Raw genomic sequence first — 27,500 nt, forward strand, 5'->3', positions numbered from 1 at the left:
CGAGGTCAGCTTGAAACAGACGGAAGTCCTCCAGCAGCCAGTTCCCCGGGTAGAGTACCGCCTCCTTACATCGCCATTGGCGAGACTAAGCTGAAGGCCGTTCACTAGTTTACCTCCCTGGGGTGTACCATCACATCAGATGCCAAACTCGACAGGAACATTGACAACAGACTGACCAAGGCAAACAGCGCTTTTAGCAGACTGTACAACAGAGTCTAGAACAACAGAAACTTAAAAAATTGCACAAACATCAGTGTGTACAGACCCGTAGTACTCTCCACCCTTCTGTACGGCTGAGTCGTGGACATTTTACCGCCACCAATTACGACTCCTCGAGTGTTTTCATCAGTGCTGTCTCTGCATTATTCTCAACGTCCACTGGAGTGACTATGTCACCAATGTTGAGGTCATCAAGCGGGCGGAAATCACCAGCATCGAGGCCATGCTGCTGAAGTCACAGCTACGCTGGGTTGGGAACATCTCCAGAATGGAGGATCATCGCCTGCCCAAGATAGTCCTATATGGCGAACTCTCTACTGGCTGTCGTGACAGAGGGGCCTCGAAGAAAAGATATAAAAGACTCTCTGAAGACGTCCCTCAGTGACTGCCACATTAACCATCTCCAGTGATCTGCTCTCGCTGCTAACCGTGATACCTGGCAACGTACTGTCCACCAGGCTGTCGCCTCCTTTGAGATCTCCCGCACAGAGAATCTGCGTGGGAAGCGCTGCAGGAGGAAGATTCGGGAAGCCTCAGCAGCCGCTGCGGCCAACCTGCTTGTCCCGCATCGGGCTCGTCAACCACAAGCGTGCCTGCAGTCGACGTGGACAATCTCCTTCATAGAATCTTCGTTTGCGAAGTAAAACCAAGAATACTCGTGAATGTGGAACCTGTTGAGATTCAAACCAGGACGTCTTGCTAGGTTCAACCATATTGATGAAAGAGATGCACGTGAATAATTATATTTTAAAATATATATATTTGTCACGCCATATTTTTATGGCCATCACAATGATTCTTTTCGCTAAAACATACCACAGATCAAAAGAACAAATAAATGACACACACATATGTATATACACATATATTCATATGCATATACTTATATACACACTCTCTCTCTCTCTCTCTCTCTCTCTCTTTATATATATATATATGTATATATATATATATATATATATATATATATATATATATATATATATATATATATATTCTGTTGGCATATGTTTCCATGCGCATTTTTTCTTTTTGAAGCTAAAATATGATACTGTCATATTTACTAGAGTAATTAACGTCATTCGTGTTATCCAATTTTATTTCTCTGCCCTCTCTCTCTCTCTCTCTTTCTTTTTCTCTCTCCTCTTTATCTTTCTATCTCTCTCTCTCCTTCTCTCTCTCTCTCTCTCTCTCTCTCCTCACACACACATGTACTCATACACACCACACGCAGTATTTATTCTCGAGTGGGCATTTCTTATTAGATCTTCAAACGCAGTCTGATCATAAGTGATGTTTTGTAGCAGCAGCTAACGTGAAGTTATTTTTAATACATTCCTTTCTTAAGGCAGTCCCGTTCTAACTTCTGACGAAATGCAATTAATTTAGATGACAGTCGCGTATTTCAATACGTATGAATAAAAAAAATCTTCTAACGAAAACTCTCTAAGATACTTAAGCTTATTACCCTTTTATTTGAATGTCCTTAAAGTTCGGTAATTCTGGTTTGGTTTCTGATTCTACGTTTTTCACGTTTTGCATTTAAGATCGAAGTTGTGCCATTAGATTAGTCATATAACTCTATTTAAAAGCGAGGCAAAATTTACGCTACTTTGTAAATAATTGAATGCGTATCTGAAGAGTTCATATGCAAAATGTTAGAAACGTTATGTCTTTTTCACTAGCAGGACCTGTGGAAATTCCACAGCGGCATCTTTCATATGTAATATATTGCTGCTTGGCATTCTATGGGCGTTCAGTGTAAATGGAGACCCCGCGATATTATTGTAGCCCTTTTGTTAAAACTATAAAAGTATTTATATAAGTAATCTGGTTAATGTAGTGTTAGAATGTATCTGGTTATTTCGTTTTATCTCCAATATTCTTGTAGGAGTCAGTAACATATTTCCATTGTATGAACGTCCGGCGCGAACGGAAACCCCACGATATCATTATACAATCTTTATACAGGACAGGTACTACCAATGGATCCTCGCCAGAAGGTGTATTTTAGTTTTACGTACGGTCTAAAAGCAACATCATTTTTCTATTTTTTATTTATTTATTTTACATTGCGTCTTCGGTGATCGGAAAATCCTATTTATTAAAACAAGGATGGAAGGTGGTAACATACTACGAACATTAAATTAATGCATCTGTGTACTAATTTAATGTTATGGTCTCGCCTTCTATCCTTCTTTTTTAATGAATAGGATCTCCCAATTGAATCATTTATAATCTGGAAACCGTGGCACACGTACGTACGTACGTTAAAGGTATTACGCTGTTAATATATAGATTGTTAATTATTCTATATTTAATCACGCTGATATTGATCATCTAGTCTTCCTAAGACTAGAGAGACAAATCACAATGACACGCAGGTTCTCCTTAGATCACTGAAGTTAAGCAACGTTGAGCCTGATCAGTACCAGATGGGTGACCATTTGGAATACTAGGTGCTCTATGTAGGAGGTCATGAACACCTCCTTGCAAGAACTGCAAAGACCTCATCCTCCTTAACTGCAACTGGGGACCGTCTGTGACTTTGATATTCCCTAGATACTTCATTTTCTCTGGGGAAGCCGCTTATGGACACAACAAATAAATAAATAAATAAATAAAATAATAAAACGAAAATAAAACAGAAATCGGGTCTCTTTTCAAAGTTTTCTGAAGTTCAGAAATGCGGTATAAATAACAGTTGTTAGGTGCAGTGTCATTTAATAACATTTATGTATATTAAGGAGGGTGGAAAACCAAACCAATTAAGCAATATATAATCCCTCCGTTCAGTCTTGAAAAACAATGGATACCCCATGTAAGGGTAGCTGCGCGCGTAACTATGAGATAAAGGTTGCACAATCTCCATCCACACATCTCCTGATTCGTCATAATAAATAACGTAAATGTTTAATGCATTTTAGGCCAGGAAGCCTATATCTTCAGACATCCTGATCTGGTAGCTCCAGTACTCTTCATTGAACTTTTATTTTGTGCCACATTATTATAATATTTCTTTTTAAGAAGGGCAAATATAATTTTAGCGACTACCATTGCAGAAAGAAGTAGTTTAACTATTATTAATTTTTAAAATCTCTGATTAAATTTTTATTCTGATACTAATTACTAATTGTCTGTCTGAGGCCGAAACTCTACTATAACTAACTTTCAATACTCAATTCAGTTTACTATTCTACTTCAAGCTGATGTGTTATTTTGCAATGATCAGTTAAAGGGGCGGTGTAGTATCTGTTCTTTTGTCACTAAACCATTCCCCAAGGCATTACCTTCTCTTTTGAAGGGGAAGTGTAGTAAATGTTAATTCTTCACATTTCGGTGCTAAATATAAATACTATTTTATTGATATTAGAAAATGGTTTATATGAATCCGTTGGTTAACCTCCAATATTGTCGTACTATATCATGAGGTTTTCACTATTTCTCTATTCTGTGATTTGAGATATTTCCTTATTGTTCTTTATTACGAATTCCATTATCATTAATGCAAACAGACAATAATCATAACACATTCGTGAGTTCGTAATAAAAAAATAATAATAAGACATTCATTAAATACAGTGAACATTACGAGGGGCGTACAATAGGTAATGACCCTGGCCCACTTCCAGTTGTCTGATCTAGCTGAAGTTTTGCATGTGCAATAATTTATATCTCTATGGTTTATGTGTCAAATTACAGCTCTGAACTAATTGTGGTTTCTGTTTTACAGCTGTTTGAACTGAGTCAGGTGTGATCATCATATGACCTTGTAAAACGCTGGCATTGTGACTTCAATGAATTCAAACATGGCCGGAAGTCTGTAGAAACAGCTCCCACACCTGGTCACCCCCTTCTGCCATTGATGAGGCATCTGTCCGTCAAGTTGAGGTTGCCATTTTGGAAGATCGGCACATTACTATTCGCCAAATAGCCCAAGATGTCAAGATTAGTACAGGGTCTGTGAAAACTATCATTCATGACCATTTGCATATGCATAGGGTGTCTTCCAGATGGATTCCCAGGTTGCTCACACCATTCCAGAAGCGAGAATGCGTCGAGTGCTCGAGGATGAATTTGGAGATGTGCCAAGAAGATGAGTCAATGTTTTTCAAAAGACTGATTACACAGGATTAAACCAGGGTCCATCACTATGATCCAGAGACCAAAGCCCAGTCAATGCAGTGGAAGCACTTGGACTCACCACCTCCAAAGAAGGCAATGGTGCAGCCCTCCGCTGGCAAGGTCATGCTCACAGTCTTCTGGAACCAGGACGGAGTAGTGATGACAGATTTCCTGGCAAAGGATACCACAATTACAGGAGCCTATTATGCTTCACTTTTGAGGAAATTAAGGGAAGCTATCAAACTCAAGAGGCGGAGCAAGTTCAGCAAAGGTACCCTCCTCCTGCAGGACAACACTCCGGTCTACAACTCGCATGTCGCCAGATCAGAAGCTCACCCATCCTCCCTACTCTCCTGGCCATGTAGCCTTTGACTTTCACCTCTTCCTAGCCATGAAGTTGTTTTTGAAAGGAAAGCGTTTCCCAGATGATGCAGCCTTGATTTCTGAAGCCACGTCTTGGTTGGAGGACCAACCTGGGGTGTTCTACAAAAACGGTCTCCAGAGCTGCATCAAACGATGGAAGAAATGCATAACTCTGGGTGGTTCCTATGTAGAGAAATACTAATAACTGTGCCAAGTTTCGTTGTTCTACTGCTATGGGAGGTAGGTCAGGGGCATAACTTATTGCACGTCCCTCGTAAAACACGCATATGTCCTGGGTTCGGTACACCCTGCTGAAATAGAAAACATGGAGAAACTCTTTCAAAACCGGAAATATACAATAGACGAACGAACAGCGTATGAAAATAACGGAAAACACGACACGCAATGTTAACTTTCAAAGTTAAATTTTATTATAAGCACTAAGCTACGGAAGGTAGGGGATAATGAGATTAAGTAAAAATAAAAAAAAAACAAATTATAAATATGGGGAAGGGTATATTTGTATACTATTTGAAGATCCCAACGAGAAATATATCAAAACAAAAAAATATATTACTCCAAACAGAATGGCAAAATGAACCTAATGTCTTCATATACGAGAGAGAGAGAGAGAGAGAGAGAGAGAGAGAGAGAGAGAGAGAGAGAGAGAGAGAGCTTGTTCATAAGGGCACTTACTGATTTTCTTTTTTTCTTTTATCTTTTTCTTTTGTTTCAAGCGGATTTCTTTCATTTCTTTTCGAGCGGGGTAAAATACATATTCCCAAAGTTCGCCGCTTGTCGCAACCAATGTACTTCAGTTCGTCGTTTATCGCTGTTGAAATTGACTTCTTTCGCTGCTGATGTGTAGTTTCTCCCGAGCGTTATCTCCTTCCTTTCGTTGTTGATATGGAGTTTCTCCCAGGCATTACTTCGTTTCTTTCGCTGTTGATGGAGGGGGGGATATCCACATCTTCGTTCATCTGTCGCTGGATGACGCGGTGGAAAATTTTCCACGTGCACACGCCTTGGCGCGCCGGCCAAATAGTCACTGTCCTGTACTAAAAGGTCTTTCTCCCTCTTTTTTCTATTTATCTCTCTCCTCTTCTTAGTACGTTTCTTAGCCCTTTCTTTACTTTATTCTTCGTGCCTAGTAATAGACGCCTATCCCATCTCTCTCCTTCTCTTCTATATTCACTGTCTCTTTCTCTCTATTTTAGGTTTAGCCTCTCCCTCTTTTCTTCTATACTCTCTTTCTCTCTCTCTCTCTCTCTCTCTCTCTCTCTCTCTCTCTCTCTCTCGGAAACTACGTTCATTTACCTCGGTGAAAAGATAAAATAAAATAACAAAAAAACGATACATTTCTCGTTGGCCCGAAATTAAATATTTCAATTTTTAATTAATTACGTAATCCAAGTCATGGATTACGTCACATCTTCTATATAAATAACTAGCAGGGCACGTGTCCCAGCGTTTCCTGAGGTCGAATATAGATAATGATGAAAGAGCATTCATAAATGGTGTCATTTCTTAATCCAGAGGGATCAAATTTTCGCATAGAAACTCGTTGTTCGAACCGGCCTAGCGTTACATATATTTAGTTACCCATTCCAATAATAAAAAAAGGATAGTTTCATCTTATCTTAACTTCTCTTCTAAATACCGAGTTGTTTAAGTATATCGTTATGGAATGAGCTGATTTAATTTTAATAAATATAATTACATTTAAACAGCATAACAGCGATTTGTGGCAGTTATAGCCTCAGAATCATGACCTGCACTTTTGTGGCATAATTTTGTTAATACACTTTTTTGTTAATTATTCTACTGTGTTTGTATGGATTATTATAGGCCACAATATATATATTGGGTTGACCAAAACGTTCGTTTATTTTTTTCGAATATCATTTTTCTTGCCTACTAAATATCGTTTTATATCCATAGTCTTCAAATCCTGATGTAGTGATCATGTTTACGTCAATGTGTAATAAACCTTTGAGCAGACGAGTTCTTATATTTTTGCTTGTATTTCAGGCCTTGAAATGAAAAATCAAACAGAGCATTACCGATATCTGACGATTTTTTTACTACAAAAAAAGGGGGAAAAACTACAGAAAAAATTAGAAATCACTTTTATTGCATTTTTTCTATACTCCATTAATTCAGCACTTGGCGAAATGAAATATTGACTAATCTACCTTGTTTTACGTAACTCTTCAAATTTATTTGAGCTCGAACCAATGGAATTCGAAAAAATACGGTGAAACTGATTTTTATTTTTAATTAAAATTCTACTCGATAATTTTCTTTAATTTTTGGTGTACATACCTGATTTTTCATGAGACGTAAAGGGCATCAAAGAGTTTTCCTGTTAAGTTATTTTGATTGCCATATTGCATCTGTATATTTACATATGGTTGCAGCAAAATTTTTGGAATTTTTGTATAGAAAATATTCTTGGGTCAAGTATAATTGAAAATATGTGTTATGGAAAGGCGTGGCACGTTTAAATAACAGCATATGGTATCAAATTAAACCCGTTTATCCCAGAGAATATCAGAATAGACATAATAAACCCACATTTGATCCGTAATCTTTTTATATGCCGGCATAAAATTATTATTTATTTGCACCGAAGGTCGAATATTTTTGCAAGTAGGTGTTAATAGTTTTTAAATTGTGTTTTAATAGATTTTTAATAGTGTTTTAACTATATTTTAAATTTTTTAATAGCTTTTTAATAGTTTTATTTTTATTTCTCTTTTTTGTTGTGTGTCATTTTAGCTCAGCCAACTTCGGTAGCACCGTTAGATGCAGAAGTGACTGAAACCCTTCATGCGGTCAAAGATGAGGAGAAAAGTGCTGAGCCGGCGCCAGTGGAAGAGCCCCTGACCGCTGAAGTACAGGAGGTGGTTAAAAGTGCCCCGCCGCCACCTCCAGAGTCGACGGAGGCGGACACAGTAGCGGCAGTGGTGCCACCAGTCGATAATGCCGTGGAGGCCCACATCGACGAGGAGACAAGTGAGAAGGTGGCCGCAGCCGTGATAAACGAAATGCATAAAAGCGAGAAGACCATTTCAGAATCGACTGTAGCTGAGGCGGTGGCCGAGGCAGTTAATGAGGTGGAACAGAAGGCCAAAGAAGCCGCATCTGAAGCAGAGCATGTGGCTCACGAGGCCGCTAATGAAACCACGGCTTCGGCGGAAGAAGCTGTAGAAGTATCCACCCCTGTTGTTGAAGAGGTTACCGCTGCCGTAGAGAAGGCTGTTGAAGAGGCTGCCCCCGCAGTGGAGAGTACAGGTGAAGAAATCGCCACGTCTGTGGAGAAAGTTGCTGAAGAAGCCATAGCAGCTGTAGAGCATACTGCTGTCAGTGCAGCCCCAGCAGCTGAAGAAGCTGCAGCAGAACCGGCTGCCTCAGAACCAGAAGCGGAACCTGTGGTAGGAGCAGCAGAACCAACAACCGAAAGTGCCCCGGAAGAGACAACAGAGCCCGTAGCGGATGAAGCGACTGTCGCTGAGACGAAAAAAACAGCTGAAAGTGAAGCCGAAGCCACACCGACCGAAGAAAAGACAAGCGAAGGTAAGAGATGCATAATTTGAATACATTCACAAATCGTCTTATCATTCGGGATTCAGTTTTCCTTGTTAAAACTCGGCAGATTTCTGCATTGTTATTAGCCTTCTATAAGTTATCTAAATATTATGTCGTTACAAAAATAATGACTGATTTCAGAATCATACATTTATTCATGACTAGCAGGGCCGCTCAGCCTTTCCCGGACGTAAAATACGATTAAATATATTTCAATTCATGCAGATTTCGTATTTATTATTACAGAGCCAATTCTCTGTTGGATATTATATTGTACCTAATATATAATACTGATTTCAAAATTAAAAAAATTACTCTGGTGCCATCAGTATTAGAATCGAAAACAAAACATGTAGCGGCACAGATGAGTTCGCTACCGTTTGAGCTATTGACAGACAGATAAGAAAGATTTAAAATTAAAGCACTTCACGTTATGAATGAATTTGTGCATGCATAAAAATAATAACAAATATGTCGGCAAGTTGAAATGAACATTTTGCATTTCAACTTGTCGACATATTTTTGTACGCATTATTTATCCACCCAAGATTTTACTCCTTGGTGTACAATTACTATTTCCTGTTAATTTCAGTGTTATGTGACGAGTAGCTTAAGAGTTTATCGAATTAATATTTTCGCATAGACACACACACACACACACACACACACACACACACACACACACACATCTACTGTTTTTTATATAGAAAAATTAACAAAAATAATTTTCAAAGTAATCGAAATATGAGCTATGTCTTTGTCATCGATTTATAAGATTTTTTTTTTTCAAGATAATAAAAATTTATTGGCTGTGATGCAACAAACTCTTTTAATGGTGATTCCATTATTTAGACTGGACAGTTTTACCATATAAAATTGTGCTTAATGCATAAAAATTGATAATCAGTATACGGAAGATCTGGATAATATGGAGGGTGTGGTAAAGTCTCACATCAAAAGTCTGCGAGTTTCTGCAAAATTCTAGAAATTATCTAAATACATTCGCATATATGACGTTTCTGGTTTTTTGAGATGAGGATTGGTTAGTCGTATTATTTTGATTCCTCTTGAGTGTGATTTTCACAACGTTTTGGCCGATATAACCTTCGACCTTCTTCAGACGTATCCTGTCGAACTCGGGCATGTTTCTCGGGAATTTGGGCGGAATTTCGAGCGGAACCCTTTATTTACTTCACGTGGGTAGCGTGCTCTTGTTCTGTCAGCCATGACTGGATAGAAGTACTAAGTAATTCGCAATTGTATTTTTCAGTCGCCCACACTGAAGATTGAACCTTTAACCTCCAGGAGAATATCACTTTTTACAACTGATGTACGTGAAGTAAATAAAAGGTTTCGCACGAAATTCCGTCCAAATTCCCGAGTTCGATAGAAAAATTCCCGAGTTCCACAAAATACGCCTGAAGAAGGTCAGAGGTTACATCCACCGAAACGTTGTGAAAATTATACTCAAAATGAGAACAGTAGTCCGATGAATCTAAATAATACGAATTCACATATGTTTTGTTGTATAAGCCGGACGGGGAACTCTGTAGTAAATTTCTAATGAGTTTTCATGTGGACTTTTTCTTATCGATGGAATAAATTATTAGGTTGGTGAAAAAATAATGTCGTTTTTTTTACGTCCAGCTATATGTATAAAAACGGCATTATTTTTGCAGCAACCTAATATATAAATCATTTCGTTTCATTTATATTATCAGGATTATTATTTTTTTACTTTTAAATAATTTCATTGTATAAAGTATATGTGGATTTACTCGCCTTCCGACATTGTACTATATCTAGTTGAAGGCGAAAGCAAGTCAATGACAAACTACTTTGACAATAATAATGCCTACGTTTTTCATGGAGTTTTGGTCAATTACATCTACAACATATAAATAATCTTACTGTGGCAGTAGCCCCGTCAATAGTCTAGTATCTATAATGATATTAGTTCATTAGATTAAAAAAAAGCGTAGATCTTAGGCTTATATTTATACAAGTTATGAAATCCCGAGTTCAATTATTTTGTTCTAATATTTATAATTATATCATGACCTAAACTAGTGCTTAAACATTATCTATCTCTGTATGTTATGGATATATTGTTAAGAGGTGGCTATTGTATATCGTTTATTCTACGTAAACATACTATTATTATTGTTTTATAACCCGGTGTATTTTAAGTGTTTACGAAGCTTAACAAGTTTGCCTCATTGCTAATCTATATACACACACACACACACACACACACACACACACACACACACATATATATATATATATATATATATATATATATATATATATATATATATATATATAAAGTGACCTTGTTTGTTTGGCTGTCTGTGTGAGGAACGATTCTACCAATCTACTTTGTCATATTTTTTTTGTCTACTTACTTGAAATTTGATATATATGGGGATTTTATTTATGGAACAAATTAGCTTTTGTTCTTAGCCGGTAAAAAGAGCTGCTAAGGGCTCAAAATTGAAAATAATTGAGACTTGGGCGGCGTAAGTCAACTAAACGTGTACCTTTAACAATATTCAAAAGCTTTTTTATATATGTACGGATTTAAATCAGGCGGTGACGAATAAGACTGGAGAGCTACATGTTTTGGTTTCGATTCTAGCTGATGGCACCCAAGTCATATATTTTTTAATTTAATTTTGAAGTCACTAATATATACTGGGTACAATATAATAATCAATAGAGTATTGACTCTAAATATGAAAATTGCATAAATTAAAATATATTTATACTTATTTTAGGAACGGGCCACACCGGATGACCAATGCTATATATTGGCTACAATATAATAATCAATAGAGAATTGGGTCTATAATAACAAATACAACATCTGCATAATTAAAATATCATATTTAAACGTATTTTACGACCGGGCAATGCCGTGCGGCCTACTAGTGTAATTATATAAATAAGTGTGCAAATATGCTCTCTGTTTGATATCAATCATAAAATTACCCAATAATGGATACATTAATGTAAATGTGTTGAGGTGAGCGTGTCTGAGACGTGTATAATGTCTTTATACGCTCTAATAGCTGGAACCCACGTGTGTCGGCGTCTTTGATCGAATAATGCACGGTCTTCTTTTTATTCGCACCGGGGGATATTTTGTTCGGCACAAAAGTGAATAGTGTCTAGTCCATTTCTGAAATAGTCTTTTCCCTGTGGACTGCGGTATATTGCTAGCCCTGTGCAGTTATAGGAGGTTAAGCATCCCAGGTTTTACTTTCTCTCTTTGAGAAGTACTAGTTTATTGCTAATCGCCTGAAACGCCTCTTCTGGGGAACGCCGACAGGACTTTGCAGGTATCTTTTGTCAGACCAAGGTGCTCCTTCTGGATCCCATTTTCAGACTTTTGTGTTACATCTTCCCACCATGGGAAGGAGCGGAATAAAGCTTAAGAAGTTGGTTGGTTGGTTTTGTTTTACGGCATATTAACCCTTTCAGGTTATTTAATGCCAAATCCAGTGATTTTGAAGAACAATTTTTTAATAGAGTATATTTGTTTTTAAGTCGGTTTCTATTTAACCCATAGTTGGGACCCTAACAGGTACTACCACTCCGGATCAGAGTGGACCTGGGAGCAATGGCAATTAAAGGGTGGCTCCACACTCCTCAAAGCCCACAAGCTGGGGCCTCACCATCGGATATAGTTTAAGGTCATATCCAGGACCAGCTTAAGAAGTATACTCAGACAAACATTTATAGAAATCAGAAAGAGAATACCTTTAAGTTATCAACTCGGCTGAGAGAGAGAGGGAGGGAAGAGGAGAGAGAGAGAGAAGGGGGGAGGGGGATCATTTTTGTTATTATGTTAGACCATTGCTTTGCTCATTTTGCGTCCACTCGCTTAGGGGTCCGCAAGAGACCATAATATACTTCGAGGAAATGACGTCAGATTCTTAACTTCCGCTTATTCGATGAGGTCAAACTTCTGATCCCACAGTATTCAATAATTCTCAGTTGATCGCTTTCGAACAATGCGCCATCTTCCGGCCTTTATCAATTAACATATGATATCGGTATTTAATTCGGCATATTAATATATTTTGCTTTCATTTTTACGGCACGGTTATTTACTATAATTGATTTTTTTTTTTTTTTACGTAAATGTAACTGCGTTTTTTCTTAAATTTGGCGAATTGTTTTTTTTTTTTTTCGGAAACGGAATTGAACACCGATAAAAAAAAAATGTGAAAAAAGGAAATGAACACACATGATAGCAATCGAAAGAAAATAAATGAAAATATTTTGGTTAGTTTATTGTTGTTGGTATTGTTTGTTGTTGCTTTTTCAAACGGAAATGAATTACAACGATCATATCTACAATAATTTCTGTGAGGTTCTGTTTACTCAAAAGGAAGTGTAAGGCTAATTAAATAAATGTGCTCATTTCAGTTTATTTTTCTAGTAAGAATAATATGTTAAATATAACGTTATGGAAATAAATGTGGGTGAGGTTATTTTTAAAAGTTTCGTTTGCTTTCTGACATATCGAGCTAATCTAACGAAGCCATTGACACGAATGTAGCAGCAACGACCTCTCACGTATGGAAATGGCCAAGCTGTGACGTGATGTGACGTCACGGCTGAGACAGAGGAAGAAAAAAGAGAAGAGACAAAAAAAAGCACGTCTAGACACGAGAGTTTTAACCACGTGTTGGCACGAGAGTTTTTTTTAAGCCGGATGACGGCATATTAAGACTTTTAAATACGTGTGGGGACGGGAGAGTTTTTTTTTTTTTTTTACATCATGTGGTAACACGATAAGAACTTTTAAAACAAGATGCAAAAAGCGCTTATTATCCAGATTTTTGCCATATTTCATGGGTGGATGTGAACCATTAAACGAATTGCAAGCATAACAGCTAGTTACAGCTGCAGACTTAATTGATTCTGAGAGGAGAAAAGCAAGAATCCTACCATATTGTTGCTGGCTTGGGAAATACATGTCAGGCGGTTTAGTCTGGACCAGTAATAGATGCCTTTTATTTAAACTGCAAAAAAAAAGCCTGTGTCGAATTTTTTTCCTTTGTTTCTTTGCGAGACTTTCGTATACAACGTCGGATCAATGTTAACATGTAATTACTTCGTTACACTAAGATGGTCACTAAATACTGACCAAAATTTTTGTTAGAGTCTATGTAGAGGCATAGTTTGTAGAAAGCAGGTGGAGTATTCATATTTTTGTACAATCTTACTTTCCTCAGGAATTCAAAAATGGCTGGTTGATTTGCTTAACAAGTTCCTTTAGGTCACCAGTCAATATCTAGAACGGACACATTGAAACTAATTTCCCCAATGTACATTTAATTGTAAATGAAGCATGTCAGCCATCAAGGAATAGTGAACCGTTTTATTCAAACAGATATGATTGCATATATTAGTATAGGTGGAGTCGAGTAACGCCCTGTCCTTTCTCTTTTATCTACAATCTTAGTAGTTCATATTTATCTTTGGTTGGATTTTATTTTACTTTATTATTTGTGTAATTATTCCAAGTTTTATATTTATTTATTATGAAATTTTTACTTATTTTTTAGATCTGTATGTGGAATTTTGTGTTTATTTCGATAATGTGCAGCGTTCTACTAATCGACTCCTTTTCCTTTGTATATGTCTCGGCATTCAGCATAAGATGCTTGTTTTCGTGTTGCAGAAAAATTGAATAATTGGTGGTTTGTTCATACTTTTATTATTCATTGGCTCGGGTAGGGATTTGCGTTCCTATTTATTTACCCCACCACGAAGACAACGTTTGTCATGATATCGATTTTTAATGTGTGCGATATATAGCTCCTCCAAAATAGACTGTAAAAATATACGCAAAATATTAGTAATAAAAACATATCTTGGTTGAACATTGCATTTTCGCACGATTAATAGCAGCTATTAGCTCTCATTCCATTTAATTTTCAATTTTTGAGCGATTATTGAGACTCCGCATAATTGTCCAATGGCAGCCATGCTATTGTCTCCGTCTAATAAACTAACAGTGTATCAAACTACAAAACGTCTTGAAATAAGTTAAAGCATAACAATGTTATCCAGGTAGATAGAAGTAACTTATCTTGCTTTTGGTAACATTTATTTGTTGTATATTTAGATTTCACTCCATTCCTGTTCTGTCCACTACAGTTTAACATACTTGAAATAATATTCCTTTATTCGTTCAAAATAAAATATATTTGCTTTATACTATGAACAATGAAAACAAGTTTTCTATATTTGTAATTTTTCTCCTACGAGGCCTCCGTATTTTTACACAGACTTTTCTCATTTAAAATTAAACTTCTCGGTGGACGCGTCGGTAAAAGTATACATATTTCAGTAAGGCAAGTCTAGAAAGTCAATCATGGCAGTTCGATTGATAAATAAACATTAATTAGCTATTTCAAATCATTCATTTACCCACCCACGTGTTCTTGACATCATTATTGATCGATTTCATTCAATCGATCATTGAATCGCTAAATGCCAATAATTCTGTTCCAGTCTGTTAAACAATAAACGGCAATCCTTTTGCGTTTGTCGTTAGTGCTTCCATTTTCTTTCCAATTGTACTAAACGTTGAAACAGGTGCCGAACAAACTATAATAATTGTCAGCAAAGATCGTTAGCAGAACATCGATTTGAGATCCAATCCCATGCCTAATTAAACACATAGGCAATCCCCAAATAGTAGTGCACGCAAATTCTCTCTCACTCACTCACTCACTCACTCACTCACTCACTCACTCACTCACTCACTCTCTCTCTCTCTCTTTCTCCCTCTATCTATATATCTATATATCTATATCTACCTATCTCTCTTTCTCTCTCTCCCCTACTCTCTCTCTCCTTCTCTCTCTCTCTCTCTGTCTGTCTGTCTCTCTCTCTCTCTCTCTCTCTCTCTATATATATATATATATATATATATATATATAGAGAGAGAGAGAGAGAGAAAGAGTACAGACTAAAAACATGCCTAATTGACTGGCTATATAGAATCAAATATCGATTTTTCAGAAACTTCTGGTTTTACACTAACTTCAAGAATGTAACTTTCTCTCTCTCTCTCTCACTCTCTCTCTATCTCTCTCTATCTCTGTATATATATATATATATATATATATATATATATATATATAGAGAGAGAGAGAGAGAGAGAGAGACAGTTACATTCTTGAAGGTAGTGTAAAACAACATGTTTCTAAAAAATAGATATTTAATTATATATAGCCAGTCAATTCTGTATTCTTTACGGAAACAAATTCCAATTGAGTTCATCGATTACACATTTTATTCGGCCCGATAATTTTCCTAGCACATACTGTGTGAGAATCACCATTTATTTTTATTAATCAATTACTATAGTTATCCAATGGAAACGCCATGTTTTGTACAAACAGGAAATTTCAAATGGCGTCTAGAATCGTACATATTTATTCAGTTCATTTTATTTACACTGAAACTACTTTTTCAAAATTTAATCCCCAAACTTATTTTATATGTATTAGTTATTCACATTGTTTTTTGTTTTTTGTTGTTTTTTTTTGCTTTTTGTAACCACTGAGAACGTAGATGCCTTTTGAAAACTTAAAACTTTCGTTTAGATATCAATTAATTTGTGATTGACCAAAATTTAAAAATTAGTTTTACATTACTGACCAAGCTATACGATGTTAATTAATTTGAACTTTGGACTCAAGTGTTACGACTTATCAAGCTCTGTGACTAAAGAGGATAAGAGTTACAGAGGGTGTCAGTTGGACAATCATTACTGCTAAAAGAGGACCACAAACAATGGGTAGAAATGGCAGAAGATTACTAAGAGAATTGATTATCCAAGAGGAAACTCAAATATTTGTTTACATTGAACTTGAAAACTACCATGAGCATACCAGAAACATACTCGTGATATTTTGTCCCACAGATGGGATATTGTTGCTGTGAATGTTTGACGGAGGGGGGGTCAGGGATTGGAGTTCAGCCGGGCACCTATCATGATCATAACGATACAGTAGAAAGAAGCTAGCAACATCTTTTCTGTGTGAAAGATGATGTAGGGATGAGAATATAACACTATCAGCCGGCCACCGAGGTGTGACCGACAGACGTGTTATAGTAAATGTCTTAAAGCGGTCCCATGAAGACATGAAGATGGGCCAGTCATTAGGGTCTGAGTAACAAGAAGAAAATCATACCTGAGATGTTGGATCTGGGTGTGGCTCCTTTCTTTTCTCAAGATGATCTCTTCACCCTGATGGCATTCTGGTGGGAATCTTCATCTCTTTGTCCTCAGGGCCGCCTTTCGACTTCAGACATTTATGAAGGTCTTCATGGCAGACACAAGAAAAATGACACGCGACACAATTGTAATATACAAAGGTATAACTAACTATTTTATTTTACATTAGAGATACAATATATATTACAAAAAAAACAATTTGCAATTAATTTTTACAATAGGCTTTTCAAAGCTAACTAACCTACCCTAACTAGTGTTGAGGGAGGGGGTGGCCCCCCTCATTTACGGAGAGACAGTCTATGCGTCCTCACATCATGGTGGTCGTGCAGGAAAGAGACAGAAAGATAGCAAGGGAATTATGGGAAGGGGTTTCTTTGTATCTCTACGCTCATGGACAATTTACCACCCGTCCATGCTGCAGAGTGTGTTAGAAACAGTGGCACAAGGAAATAGTGCCACATCCCTCCCTATGCTATCCGAAATTTATGAGTATTCATAAATTTCAGAAGTCCCTAATTTTCCGTGAATGGTGCGTCAACCGGCCGTCAGCAATCAATGTCCCCATGCTCTACGTTCCATCAGGAACTCAGTGAAGCAAGTTATTTTTTTCCACCAGGCTCCTGGTAGACTGGTAGACTGCTTCAAATACCAGAGAGGGTAATCATCCTCGCCCTCCATCGAGGCAATGACCTCATGATTTCAGTTACTGGATTTACACTTTCTTAAGCAACCAGTATAATATTTTTTAACAAAGCCGGATTTTACGTGAGTTCATCACGCCGACCTATACGTATTTGACTAAGCCGGATTGTACGTGAGTTTATCACGCCGACCTATACGTATTTCACTAAGCCGGATTCTACGTGAGTTTATCACGCCGACCTATACGTATTTCACTAAGCCGGATTGTACGTGAGTTTATTCACGCCGACCTATACGTATTTCACTAAGCCGGATTGTACGTGAGTTTATCACGCCGACCTATACGTATTTCACTAAGCCGGATTCTACGTGAGTTTATCACGCCGACCTATACGTATTTGACTAAGCCGGATTCTACGTGAGTTTATCACGCCGACCTATACGTATTTGACTAAGCCGGATTCTACGTGAGTTTATCACGCCGACTTATACGTATTTGACTAAGCCGGATTCTACGTGAGTTTATCACGCCGACCTATACGTATTTGACTAAGCCGGATTCTACGTGAGTTTATCACGCCGACCTATACATATTTCACTAAGCCGGATTCTACGTGAGTTTATCACGCCGACCTATACGTTTTTTAATTTAGTCTGCATAACATTATTTTCGTAACTGGATTTACGCTCCCTTCAGCAACCAGTATAATGTATTTTAACCAAGTCGGAGTTACGTGACCTCATCACGCCGACCTATATGTATTCCAAGTTATTACTTCAGTTACTGGACTTACGCTCTCTTCAGCAACCAGTATAATGTATTTTAGATAAGTCGGGGTTACGTGACCTCATCACGCCGACCTATATGGATTTAGTAAAACCTTGGTCTTCAGAGGTTCTAATCCAATTAATTCTGTTAGAGCAAGGAGTCTGCCGCCGAGCGACCAATAAAAACTATCCACCACGGAATATTTATTAATTATATAAAGAATTAACTAAGAAGGGCACTCAGCCTTCATGAGTTAGAATACTCAATTAGGGGAAAAAAATTTCCAAAAATAAACAATTCAGAAACCTGGTATACATTAAATCAATGAAATAGGGTGTTAACAATTTTTTTTCTTAAAAAGAAAACATTTTTAAAAAATCATTTCAGAGCACCTCGGTCACAATTAGAATTTGTTTACACAATGCAAACGCATTTCAGTTATTACATTCATAATTAACTTTTTCCCAAATTTCAGGGTACATTTAAAAAGTATATGTATTTTTTCAAAACTTGATTTACAAAAGATCATTAAAATTTAATTCCAAAATTTAAAAATTATTTCAAGTATTTTGGTTCATCGTTAAAATCAATTTATGTTAATTAACTTCTTTCCAAAGTAATTCATTTATTATTATAAAAACCAATCTTCTCAAAAGGTCATAAACTTCGAATAGACCCATTTTTCGTAATACAATTCAAAAATTATTCCAAACATTTGGTTCATTATTAAAATTAATCTTCCGAAAAGATCATAGACAATTCATTTTGAATCAATTCACCCTTCACAATGAGATTCAGAAACATCCCAAATTTTTCATTTCGTAATTATTATTTTTAAAATTCAGTGTACATTTAAAGTTATTTAATTGATTCTTAAAAATCATTTCTTCTTATAGGTCATTATCAAGGTCATTTCGAATTCAGAAACATTTCACGTTAATTAACTTTATTTTCCAAAGTAATTATTTTATCATTTAAAAGCAATTCTTTTCCTAAACTCACTCACAAGGATTATTTCGAATTAATAAACTCCCGCCACACCTGGGAGTCACATTAGTTAACGACCAGTACTGTATAGTTAACAGCTCGAAAAAATTAAAGTTTCAATTAAAGAGAGATCTTTCTAGACTGAGGAAATCTTTTTTTTTCTTAATAATTAATTCAATTTTACGTATATACTCCTCAGTCAATATTTCAGGGACCCCTATCATACGGTCCAATTTCAAATAAACCTTAAATTAAAGAATTTGCTCGAATAATTCTTCCTTAAAATCATCTAGAGTTCAGGAAAATCTCTTTCGTTAGTCAAACAATATTTCCTTAGAAATTATTAAAAATTCAGAGAATATTCGAAATGTAATAGTGTAATTTTTTCTTTAAGAACAACTATGAACATTTCAGAGAACTCTTAAAAAATTAACGTAATCATGTAACAGTTGGCTTTTCCAAACACTCGAAGACTTCAAAAAAGTACTTTAAGTGCTGTTTGAATAATCGTCTCAGTTTTTATTTTTAATAAAAAAACAATTGAAGACATCATTTAATGTAATTTAACGAAGCATAAATAATTTTGTTCTTTAAACTTGGTAGAAAAATTAAAAAAAACTCCAAGTTAATTCGTTATTATATGCCCTCCTGCAATCAGCCATGGGGGTTTAGCTATACAATCATTAAAACGCAAGAGTAGAGAAAGAGAATGAGGGGAAAAAGAAGGGGATAGAGGCAGAGCGATGCCATTACACACCCCACCACCCTCATAACACCATTACGTAATAACAAAAAAAAAAATCTTCGACGATTTTAAAAGTCACTCTCTCGTCCTCACAGGTAAGGGAATGAGAGAGAGATAGAGAGAAGAAGAGAGAGAGAGAGAGAGAGGCAGGTAGCGTTGTTCTACCACCCATCCCTTAACAACCTCACAAACACCATGACGAGGTCATCTTCGCTTATCTTTCCCATGTGCGGCCATTGTTTTAAAAAATGAGTGACAGGTAGACATTAAACATTTCTACGAGTTTAAAAAAAAATAAAATAGAAAAAATCTTGTTTTTATCAATTTTGTAAGGCGCTCACACAAAGAAAACTTCGTATTATGTAATCTAAATTTTTAGCGATAATATTTTTCTTTCCCTTCTTTTCTTTTTTTAACAGACAAAAAAAATAAATAAAAAACATTATCAAATCAAAAAGTCCCCTTATGTTTCAGCGTAAATTGTTATCTAACCTGAAAAATAAACACATCAACTGTTCATGGAATAAAATGTAATGTAAAAGTTCTATTTTTTCAAATCTGAATCTAACACTTGCAAAAATCAAAAGAATTTTTTTAAAAAGTCCTATATTTTTATAAACCTGAAATAAAGATCAGATAAAAAATGTTAGGTATCCTTTATTTTCTTTCCTTTTTTTTCTTTTTTAAATTTATTTTTCGAGCTTCGTGTTTGAAGGATTTTTTTCTTTTTCTTTCATGTAATAACAAGATGCATAGATATACACACATATAGATATATATCTTGAGAGAGACAGAAAGAGAGAAAGCGTGAGACAGAAAGAGATATTGCATATTCTAGAGACACTTTTTTCTCATCTCTGTTTTTTTTTTGTGTGGGACACATTTCTTACTTTTTTTTCGAAGGGTTACTTTCAATACTCTTTTTTTTTAAATCGATCTTTTGTAAACTGTTTTTTTTTTTTTTGTAGGTGCAAGACAATTTTTTGTTCAGGTTCTGAATTTTCCTTTTTGAGTGCGTTTTTTTTTTTTTTTTTTTTTTTTTTTTTGTGCGCGTGTGTACTGGTCTGCCATTTTTTTTAAATTTTGCCAGAAATAGTTTTTCCGTTTTTAAAGACCGTGGACCATTTTTTTTTATTCGATTCGTCTAGTGGTCGTTATTTTTGGTTGTGCCGTGGGTTTAAGGGTCGAAATTATTTCCATGCTGGGAAACAATATGTTCTGGTCATAGTGCATCATTTATACTGCGACACAGATGCGACGAGATCCGTCTGGTAATTAACCAGGGTCAATCCTGGTCACGGCACCATTTATAACACTATCAGCCGGCCACCGAGGTGTGACCGACAGACGTGTTATAGTAAATGTCTTAAAGCGGTCCCATGAAGACATGAAGATGGGCCAGTCATTAGGGTCTGAGTAACAAGAAGAAAATCATACCTGAGATGTTGGATCTGGGTGTGGCTCCTTTCTTTTCTCAAGATGATCTCTTCACCCTGATGGCATTCTGGTGGGAATCTTCATCTCTTTGTCCTCAGGGCCGCCTTTCGACTTCAGACATTTATGAAGGTCTTCATGGCAGACACAAGAAAAATGACACGCGACACAATTGTAATATACAAAGGTATAACTAACTATTTTATTTTACATTAGAGATACAATATATATTACAAAAAAAACAATTTGCAATTAATTTTTACAATAGGCTTTTCAAAGCTAACTAACCTACCCTAACTAGTGTTGAGGGAGGGGGTGGCCCCCCTCATTTACGGAGAGACAGTCTATGCGTCCTCACATCATGGTGGTCGTGCAGGAAAGAGGCAGAAAGATAGCAAGGGAATTATGGGAAGGGGTTTCTTTGTATCTCTACGCTCATGGACAATTTACCACCCGTCCATGCTGCAGAGTGTGTTAGAAACAGTGGCACAAGGAAATAGTGCCACATATCTACCTATCTCTCTTTCTCTCTCTCCCCTACTCTCTCTCTCCTTCTCTCTCTCTCTCTCTGTCTGTCTCTCTCTCTCTCTCTCTCTCTATATATATATATATATATATATATATATAGAGAGAGAGAGAGAGAGAGAGAGAGAGTACAGACTAAAAACATGCCTAATTGACTGGCTATATAGAATCAAATATCGATTTTTCAGAAACTTCTGGTTTTACACTAACTTCAAGAATGTAACTTTCTCTCTCTCTCTCTCACTCTCTCTCTATCTCTCTCTATCTCTGTATATATATATATATATATATATATATATATATATATATAGAGAGAGAGAGAGAGAGAGAGAGAGAGAGAGACAGTTACATTCTTGAAGGTAGTGTAAAACAACATGTTTCTAAAAAATAGATATTTAATTATATATAGCCAGTCAATTCTGTATTCTTTACGGAAACAAATTCCAATTGAGTTCATCGATTACACATTTTATTCGGCCCGATAATTTTCCTAGCACATACTGTGTGAGAATCACCATTTATTTTTATTAATCAATTACTATAGTTATCCAATGGAAACGCCATGTTTTGTACAAACAGGAAATTTCAAATGGCGTCTAGAATCGTACATATTTATTCAGTTCATTTTATTTACACTGAAACTACTTTTTCAAAATTTAATCCCCAAACTTATTTTATATGTATTAGTTATTCACATTGTTTTTTGTTTTTTGTTGTTTTTTTTTGCTTTTTGTAACCACTGAGAACGTAGATGCCTTTTGAAAACTTAAAACTTTCGTTTAGATATCAATTAATTTGTGATTGACCAAAATTTAAAAATTAGTTTTACATTACTGACCAAGCTATACGATGTTAATTAATTTGAACTTTGGACTCAAGTGTTACGACTTATCAAGCTCTGTGACTAAAGAGGATAAGAGTTACAGAGGGTGTCAGTTGGACAATCATTACTGCTAAAAGAGGACCACAAACAATGGGTAGAAATGGCAGAAGATTACTAAGAGAATTGATTATCCAAGAGGAAACTCAAATATTTGTTTACATTGAACTTGAAAACTACCATGAGCATACCAGAAACATACTCGTGATATCTTGTCCCACAGATGGGATATTGTTGCTGTGAATGTTTGACGGAGGGGGGGGGGTCAGGGATTGGAGTTCAGCCGGGCACCTATCATGATCATAACGATACAGTAGAAAGAAGCTAGCAACATCTTTTCTGTGTGAAAGATGATGTAGGGATGAGAATATATCATCACCAGCTAGATTGCAAAGTCGATTCTGTACTCCGTTAAGATAAGAAAGACTCTCCGAGCGACACCTCTGGAGACATGACAGCAATATTCCATCTTAGGACGTATTTGGCTCATGTACAGGTAGGAGATTGCGTCAGGCGTGAAGTAGTTTCTGGAGCGGCGAAAAAATATTTTTCAACAACCTTAGCAACAGATTTTATGGAAGTTTTCCAGTATAGGTCTGGCTCGCATATTAACCTTAAAGCTTATCAAAAAGTGCTTGTTCGAGAGTAGACCCATTCATTTCAACTGGGGAGAAGTGAAGATCCGAGTGTTGTTTGTGAAAGGAGAGAAGTTTGGTTTTGGAAGCGTTAAAAGTAAATCACCCCCATTGCACCATGTACTCTAAGCTCTAATTAAGGGGGGAGAGAGAGAGAGAGAGACGGGGGAGTCAGAAAAATCCAGATCATCAATGCTCTTCAAAGTGTTGCTATGATTAGAATGTGAGTCATCCATGAAAATAAAGAAGAATGTTGGACCCAAATTGGATACTTGAGGCATGTCGGTGTTGCTTCTGACTTCATCCGTCAACAACTACTTTATTGCCCTACCGAATATAAAAAGATTTGATGGCTGAGAGAACATTTTCAGATATTCTGTAACGAACAAGCTTGTTAGGCAAACCTTTGTGTCAAACTCTATCAAAGGTCTTTGATATATCAAGAGCTATTGCACTAGAAACGAACCCCCCGTCAATAGATTCACTGATCCTGTATTATATTAGTCATTCGTCAGATACAGATATTAGACAAAATCCATATTACCTGTGACTAAGAAGGCCGTGTTCGTCAATGTGGTTTACAACTTCTTGATTTATTACAGATTCAAGCAACTCACTATTGACGCAAAGGAGACTAGTCCGTCTGCACAGATGATCGATCTTCAGTGTTTTATTTATTTTTTTGTTTTTTTTTGTTTTTGTTTTTTCAATACTAGATATAGTAGGCTAAAGTAATCTTCCAAGTTAACGGAAAGTGTTTAAATAACGATTGAACAGCTTTGTAAAAATAGGAAATATTTCAGTTTCCGGGGTTTTTTTTTTTTAGTAATTTGACCAGAATATTGCCGGAACAGTTGCCTTGTTGGCATCTAGGTCCTTGATATATTTGGCGACATCACGGACAGTTATTCGAATGTTACTTAGAAATTTTTTTTTTTGGTCATAGGAGGAATTCTGACGATTGCGACGGTTGAAAATTGATACTAAGTTTCCTGCGAAAATGTTGGCTTTTTTGCAAATCAGTGAAGAAAGAAAAGCCGGAGAAGTCTCCACTATGTCACCGAAAAGAACTACTGCATGGTCCAGACTACATTCACTAAATGGCAAGGAGATAATTTCTAGGCAATTAATGATGGCCTCGATTAATTAATGATGATTAAAGATGGAGGCTTTACATTTATTCAGGGCCATGAATTATGCAAAACTCGTGGGAAAGTCTAAAACTTTTAACATTTTTAATCCTTTTTCAGTGGTTTTAAAGTAGTTTTAAAGATGGTTTCTGTTTCAGAGCATCTATTACATTCGAAGCAATTGAAACAGTTGGTTCTGTTAGAAATAACACCGGTGCATTCAGGAACATACCATAGCTGGCTGCTTTTCCATATTTGAAAGATTTTTGAATGTATAAAACTCTCAATTATAACAGCAAACCACTCAGATATAACAAATGCGATACAAGACATGCTTTTTGAAAATGGATTTAAAAGAGATTTCAGATATGAAGGCTCTAAAGCCGTTCCAAATCGGCTGTGGAATATCGTTAAACTATGCGATGGAAAGGAAATCAGACGTTTTGTGAAACTTTGTTGTGATCTTAATTAAGAAAGCTGAATGACTAGAGGATCCCTCAAAAGACAGGACAGCAAGTGTGCACTGTCCAGGGCGAACTATAAAAAAGCCAAGAAAGCTTGAGAAATGTCAATTAGCATCAGTTACTGTGTTAGCTTGTCAACAATTTGAATAAAGTTATATACAAAGGACAGTTCATGCCAAATCCTTCTCTTCATCACTAGTCTTGTTCAGATGGGCTAATAGCTCAACATTGTGGACGTTAAAGTCACCAAAGAAATGCATGCTAGTAAAACGGTGAATAGATAGGATCTTTTGTTAGAGATTTGCAGTAATTCCATTAGTGCGAGGATGGCGGGGGATAAGATGAAATTGGTACTTTAGCAAGTACAACACGGAAACACTGGTAAATCAGAGAAGTGATGTAGGCACAGATTTCATGATCATAGTCATCATGGAAAGGGGTCAATATTATGTTTGAATAACCCTTATCCCTGAGTGGCTTCCGGGCCTTGATAAGTGGTGATCTCTGTGTAAAAAAAAAAAAAAAAAAAAATAAAAAAAAAAATAAAACTCATGATGTCTTCTACAGAAGCCTACGAGTCAATGTCAGTTTCGCTCAGGAACAACATATCAGGTTTGGTCTCTTGTACATGGATCTCAGCCTCTGGAAAGTTGGAACGTAGACCGTTAATGTTGAAAAAAAGGCATGATAATAGGGATCTACGTTTAAAGTTGAAGTTCTGGGCATATATTTGGTTTCATGAATGATCATGTTGGGATTGGAAGTGGAAAAATTGCGGAAGAGATCAGTCGTAGAGTATAAGGCAAAACGTAGAGGGAATAAGTAAAAATGGTTTTGTAAATCATTGACGAAAGAAAAGTCGTAGAAGTTCTCACTACGGCACCGAGAGGCCAATACAGAAACTACTGCATGATCCAGATTACATTCACTAAATGGCAATACTATGGTTTCGGTATTTTGCACCTGGAGTTATTCAACGGTTAGGATCCTGCTACTATTAGGTGGATAGCGTTCTCCGAGGTAAACCGTCTACTTCTAACATCTTTATTGGTGACATGATAACAAAAGTAAAAAAGAAAGAATTACTCCGATTATATTCAGATACCACTTATACTTAGCGGCTATCAAAGGAGCAACGTTTCTATTCTTTCTGTCTCTTTCCCACACACAGTCTCTCCTTTCCCTCCTCCCTCCTCCCTCCTCCCCCCGTCTCTCTCTCTCTCTCTCTCTCTCTCTCTCTCTCTCTCTCTCTATATATATATATATATATATATATATATATATATATATATATATATATATATATGTATATATATATATATATATATATATATATATATTATTTTTAAAATGTAATTATCCACAGACACATGTTTCGTCGTCTACGACTCCTCAGAGTGGCTGTATCTATCTATCTATCTATCTATCTATCTATCTATCTATCTATCTATCTATCTATATAATATATAGTCAGGTCATGTCATATGCTACTGGTACCATGTAACCTAGTACTACCTGTCTCATGGTCGGGTCACCGGCGACTAAACTGGTTCCCCCACCAGACTTGTTTGGTGAGGAGGGCGGCTAGACTCCCTGGGGGATTAAAAACAAGACCTTCCAAAGGGCGAATGAACTCTTTTTCTGGGTCAACGGCCAACTAGCACCGTGTATATTTGCGTGTGTGTATATGTGTATTGGGGTGGAGAGGGCTCCCGTAAGCCGTGGTGAAGGCAACCTTTCTAGGAGAAGCAAATCTCTAATTTAAAAAACCATAAAGCGGGAGACCAGTACCCGCATTAAGCTGGTCTGCAGTTTAGTTTGTTGCTGGCTATCTTGCTCTTGCTTGTTGCTGGATCTCAACATTTTGAACTGAGAGAGAGACTTAGCTGTCGTACAAAGCTAAGACTCTGTAACATCATCTTTGTATAGAAACTCCCTCAGGCATTTGGGCTCATGGATTTTAAATGTCTGAGGGAGTGGCACTCGTCTGACAAGACGTTGCAATCATCATATATATATATATATATATATATATATGTATGTATGTATATACTCCTATAAATTCGTTTTCTTTTGTGTGTATTGATATTCATATTACAAACCTCTCTTTTCTATTTATTTAAAAAGAAAATACAATTTTCTTATATATGGGTTGTGGAATTGCATTAACTAGTAAAAGATCTACCTAATTTGCATATTCTATTAAACATTCATTTTAATTAATCCTCTATTAGTTGCTTCGGTTTTCTAATGGGATAATTATCTTTAGTTAACTATTACGTGTAATTATATTCATGCAAATATTCTACGTGCACTTGCATAATGTTTGCGTAAAAAGTTTACAGCAAACACAAAATTGTTTTCATATATATTTATGTATACGTATATATTTTTGTTTAATCTATCTATCTATCTATCTATCTATCTATCTGTCTCTCTCTCTCTCTCTCTATATATATATATATATATATATATATATATATATATATATATATCAAAGTAAACGTGTCTGTGTGTGTACATTCCCCTACGCAATAACTCTGTCAATTTTAAGTTTACAGACTCGAAAGTTGATATACAGGGTACTGAGATTTGGAAAAATCTATGTTTTTTTTTTGCTCAACATACACATCAAAACACCCTGGCAACGCTGGGCTGAAATGTTAGTCTATATATCTATAAAGGTAAACGTGTCTGTGTGTCCGTGTACATTACCCTATGC

At 36.2% G+C, this 27,500-nt stretch overlaps 1 protein-coding gene and 1 long non-coding RNA gene across 2 annotated transcripts in view; one reads left to right on the forward strand and one right to left on the reverse strand.

Moving 5' to 3' along the window:
* Positions 1–27,500, forward strand: part of LOC145292112 (uncharacterized) — a 137,280-nt gene that overhangs the window by 99,995 nt on the left and 9,785 nt on the right. Inside the window, exon 2 of the mRNA XM_080138215.1 lies at positions 7,489–8,286. Within this exon, the coding sequence (XP_079994341.1) occupies positions 7,489–8,286 (798 nt within the window). The remainder of the gene's footprint in view (positions 1–7,488; positions 8,287–27,500) is intronic.
* LOC145292106 (uncharacterized) lies at positions 16,693–21,645 on the reverse strand. The gene is made up of 2 exons (XR_013869552.1): positions 17,843–21,645; positions 16,693–17,499 (listed from the first exon to the last, which is right to left on the reverse strand). It is a non-coding gene; the product is annotated as an uncharacterized LOC145292106 (long non-coding RNA).

This window comes from Euprymna scolopes, chromosome 2 (genome assembly GCF_053919585.1).
Source record: "Euprymna scolopes isolate OS-2025 chromosome 2, ASM5391958v1, whole genome shotgun sequence".
Classification (NCBI taxonomy): Eukaryota; Metazoa; Mollusca; class Cephalopoda; order Sepiida; family Sepiolidae; genus Euprymna; species Euprymna scolopes.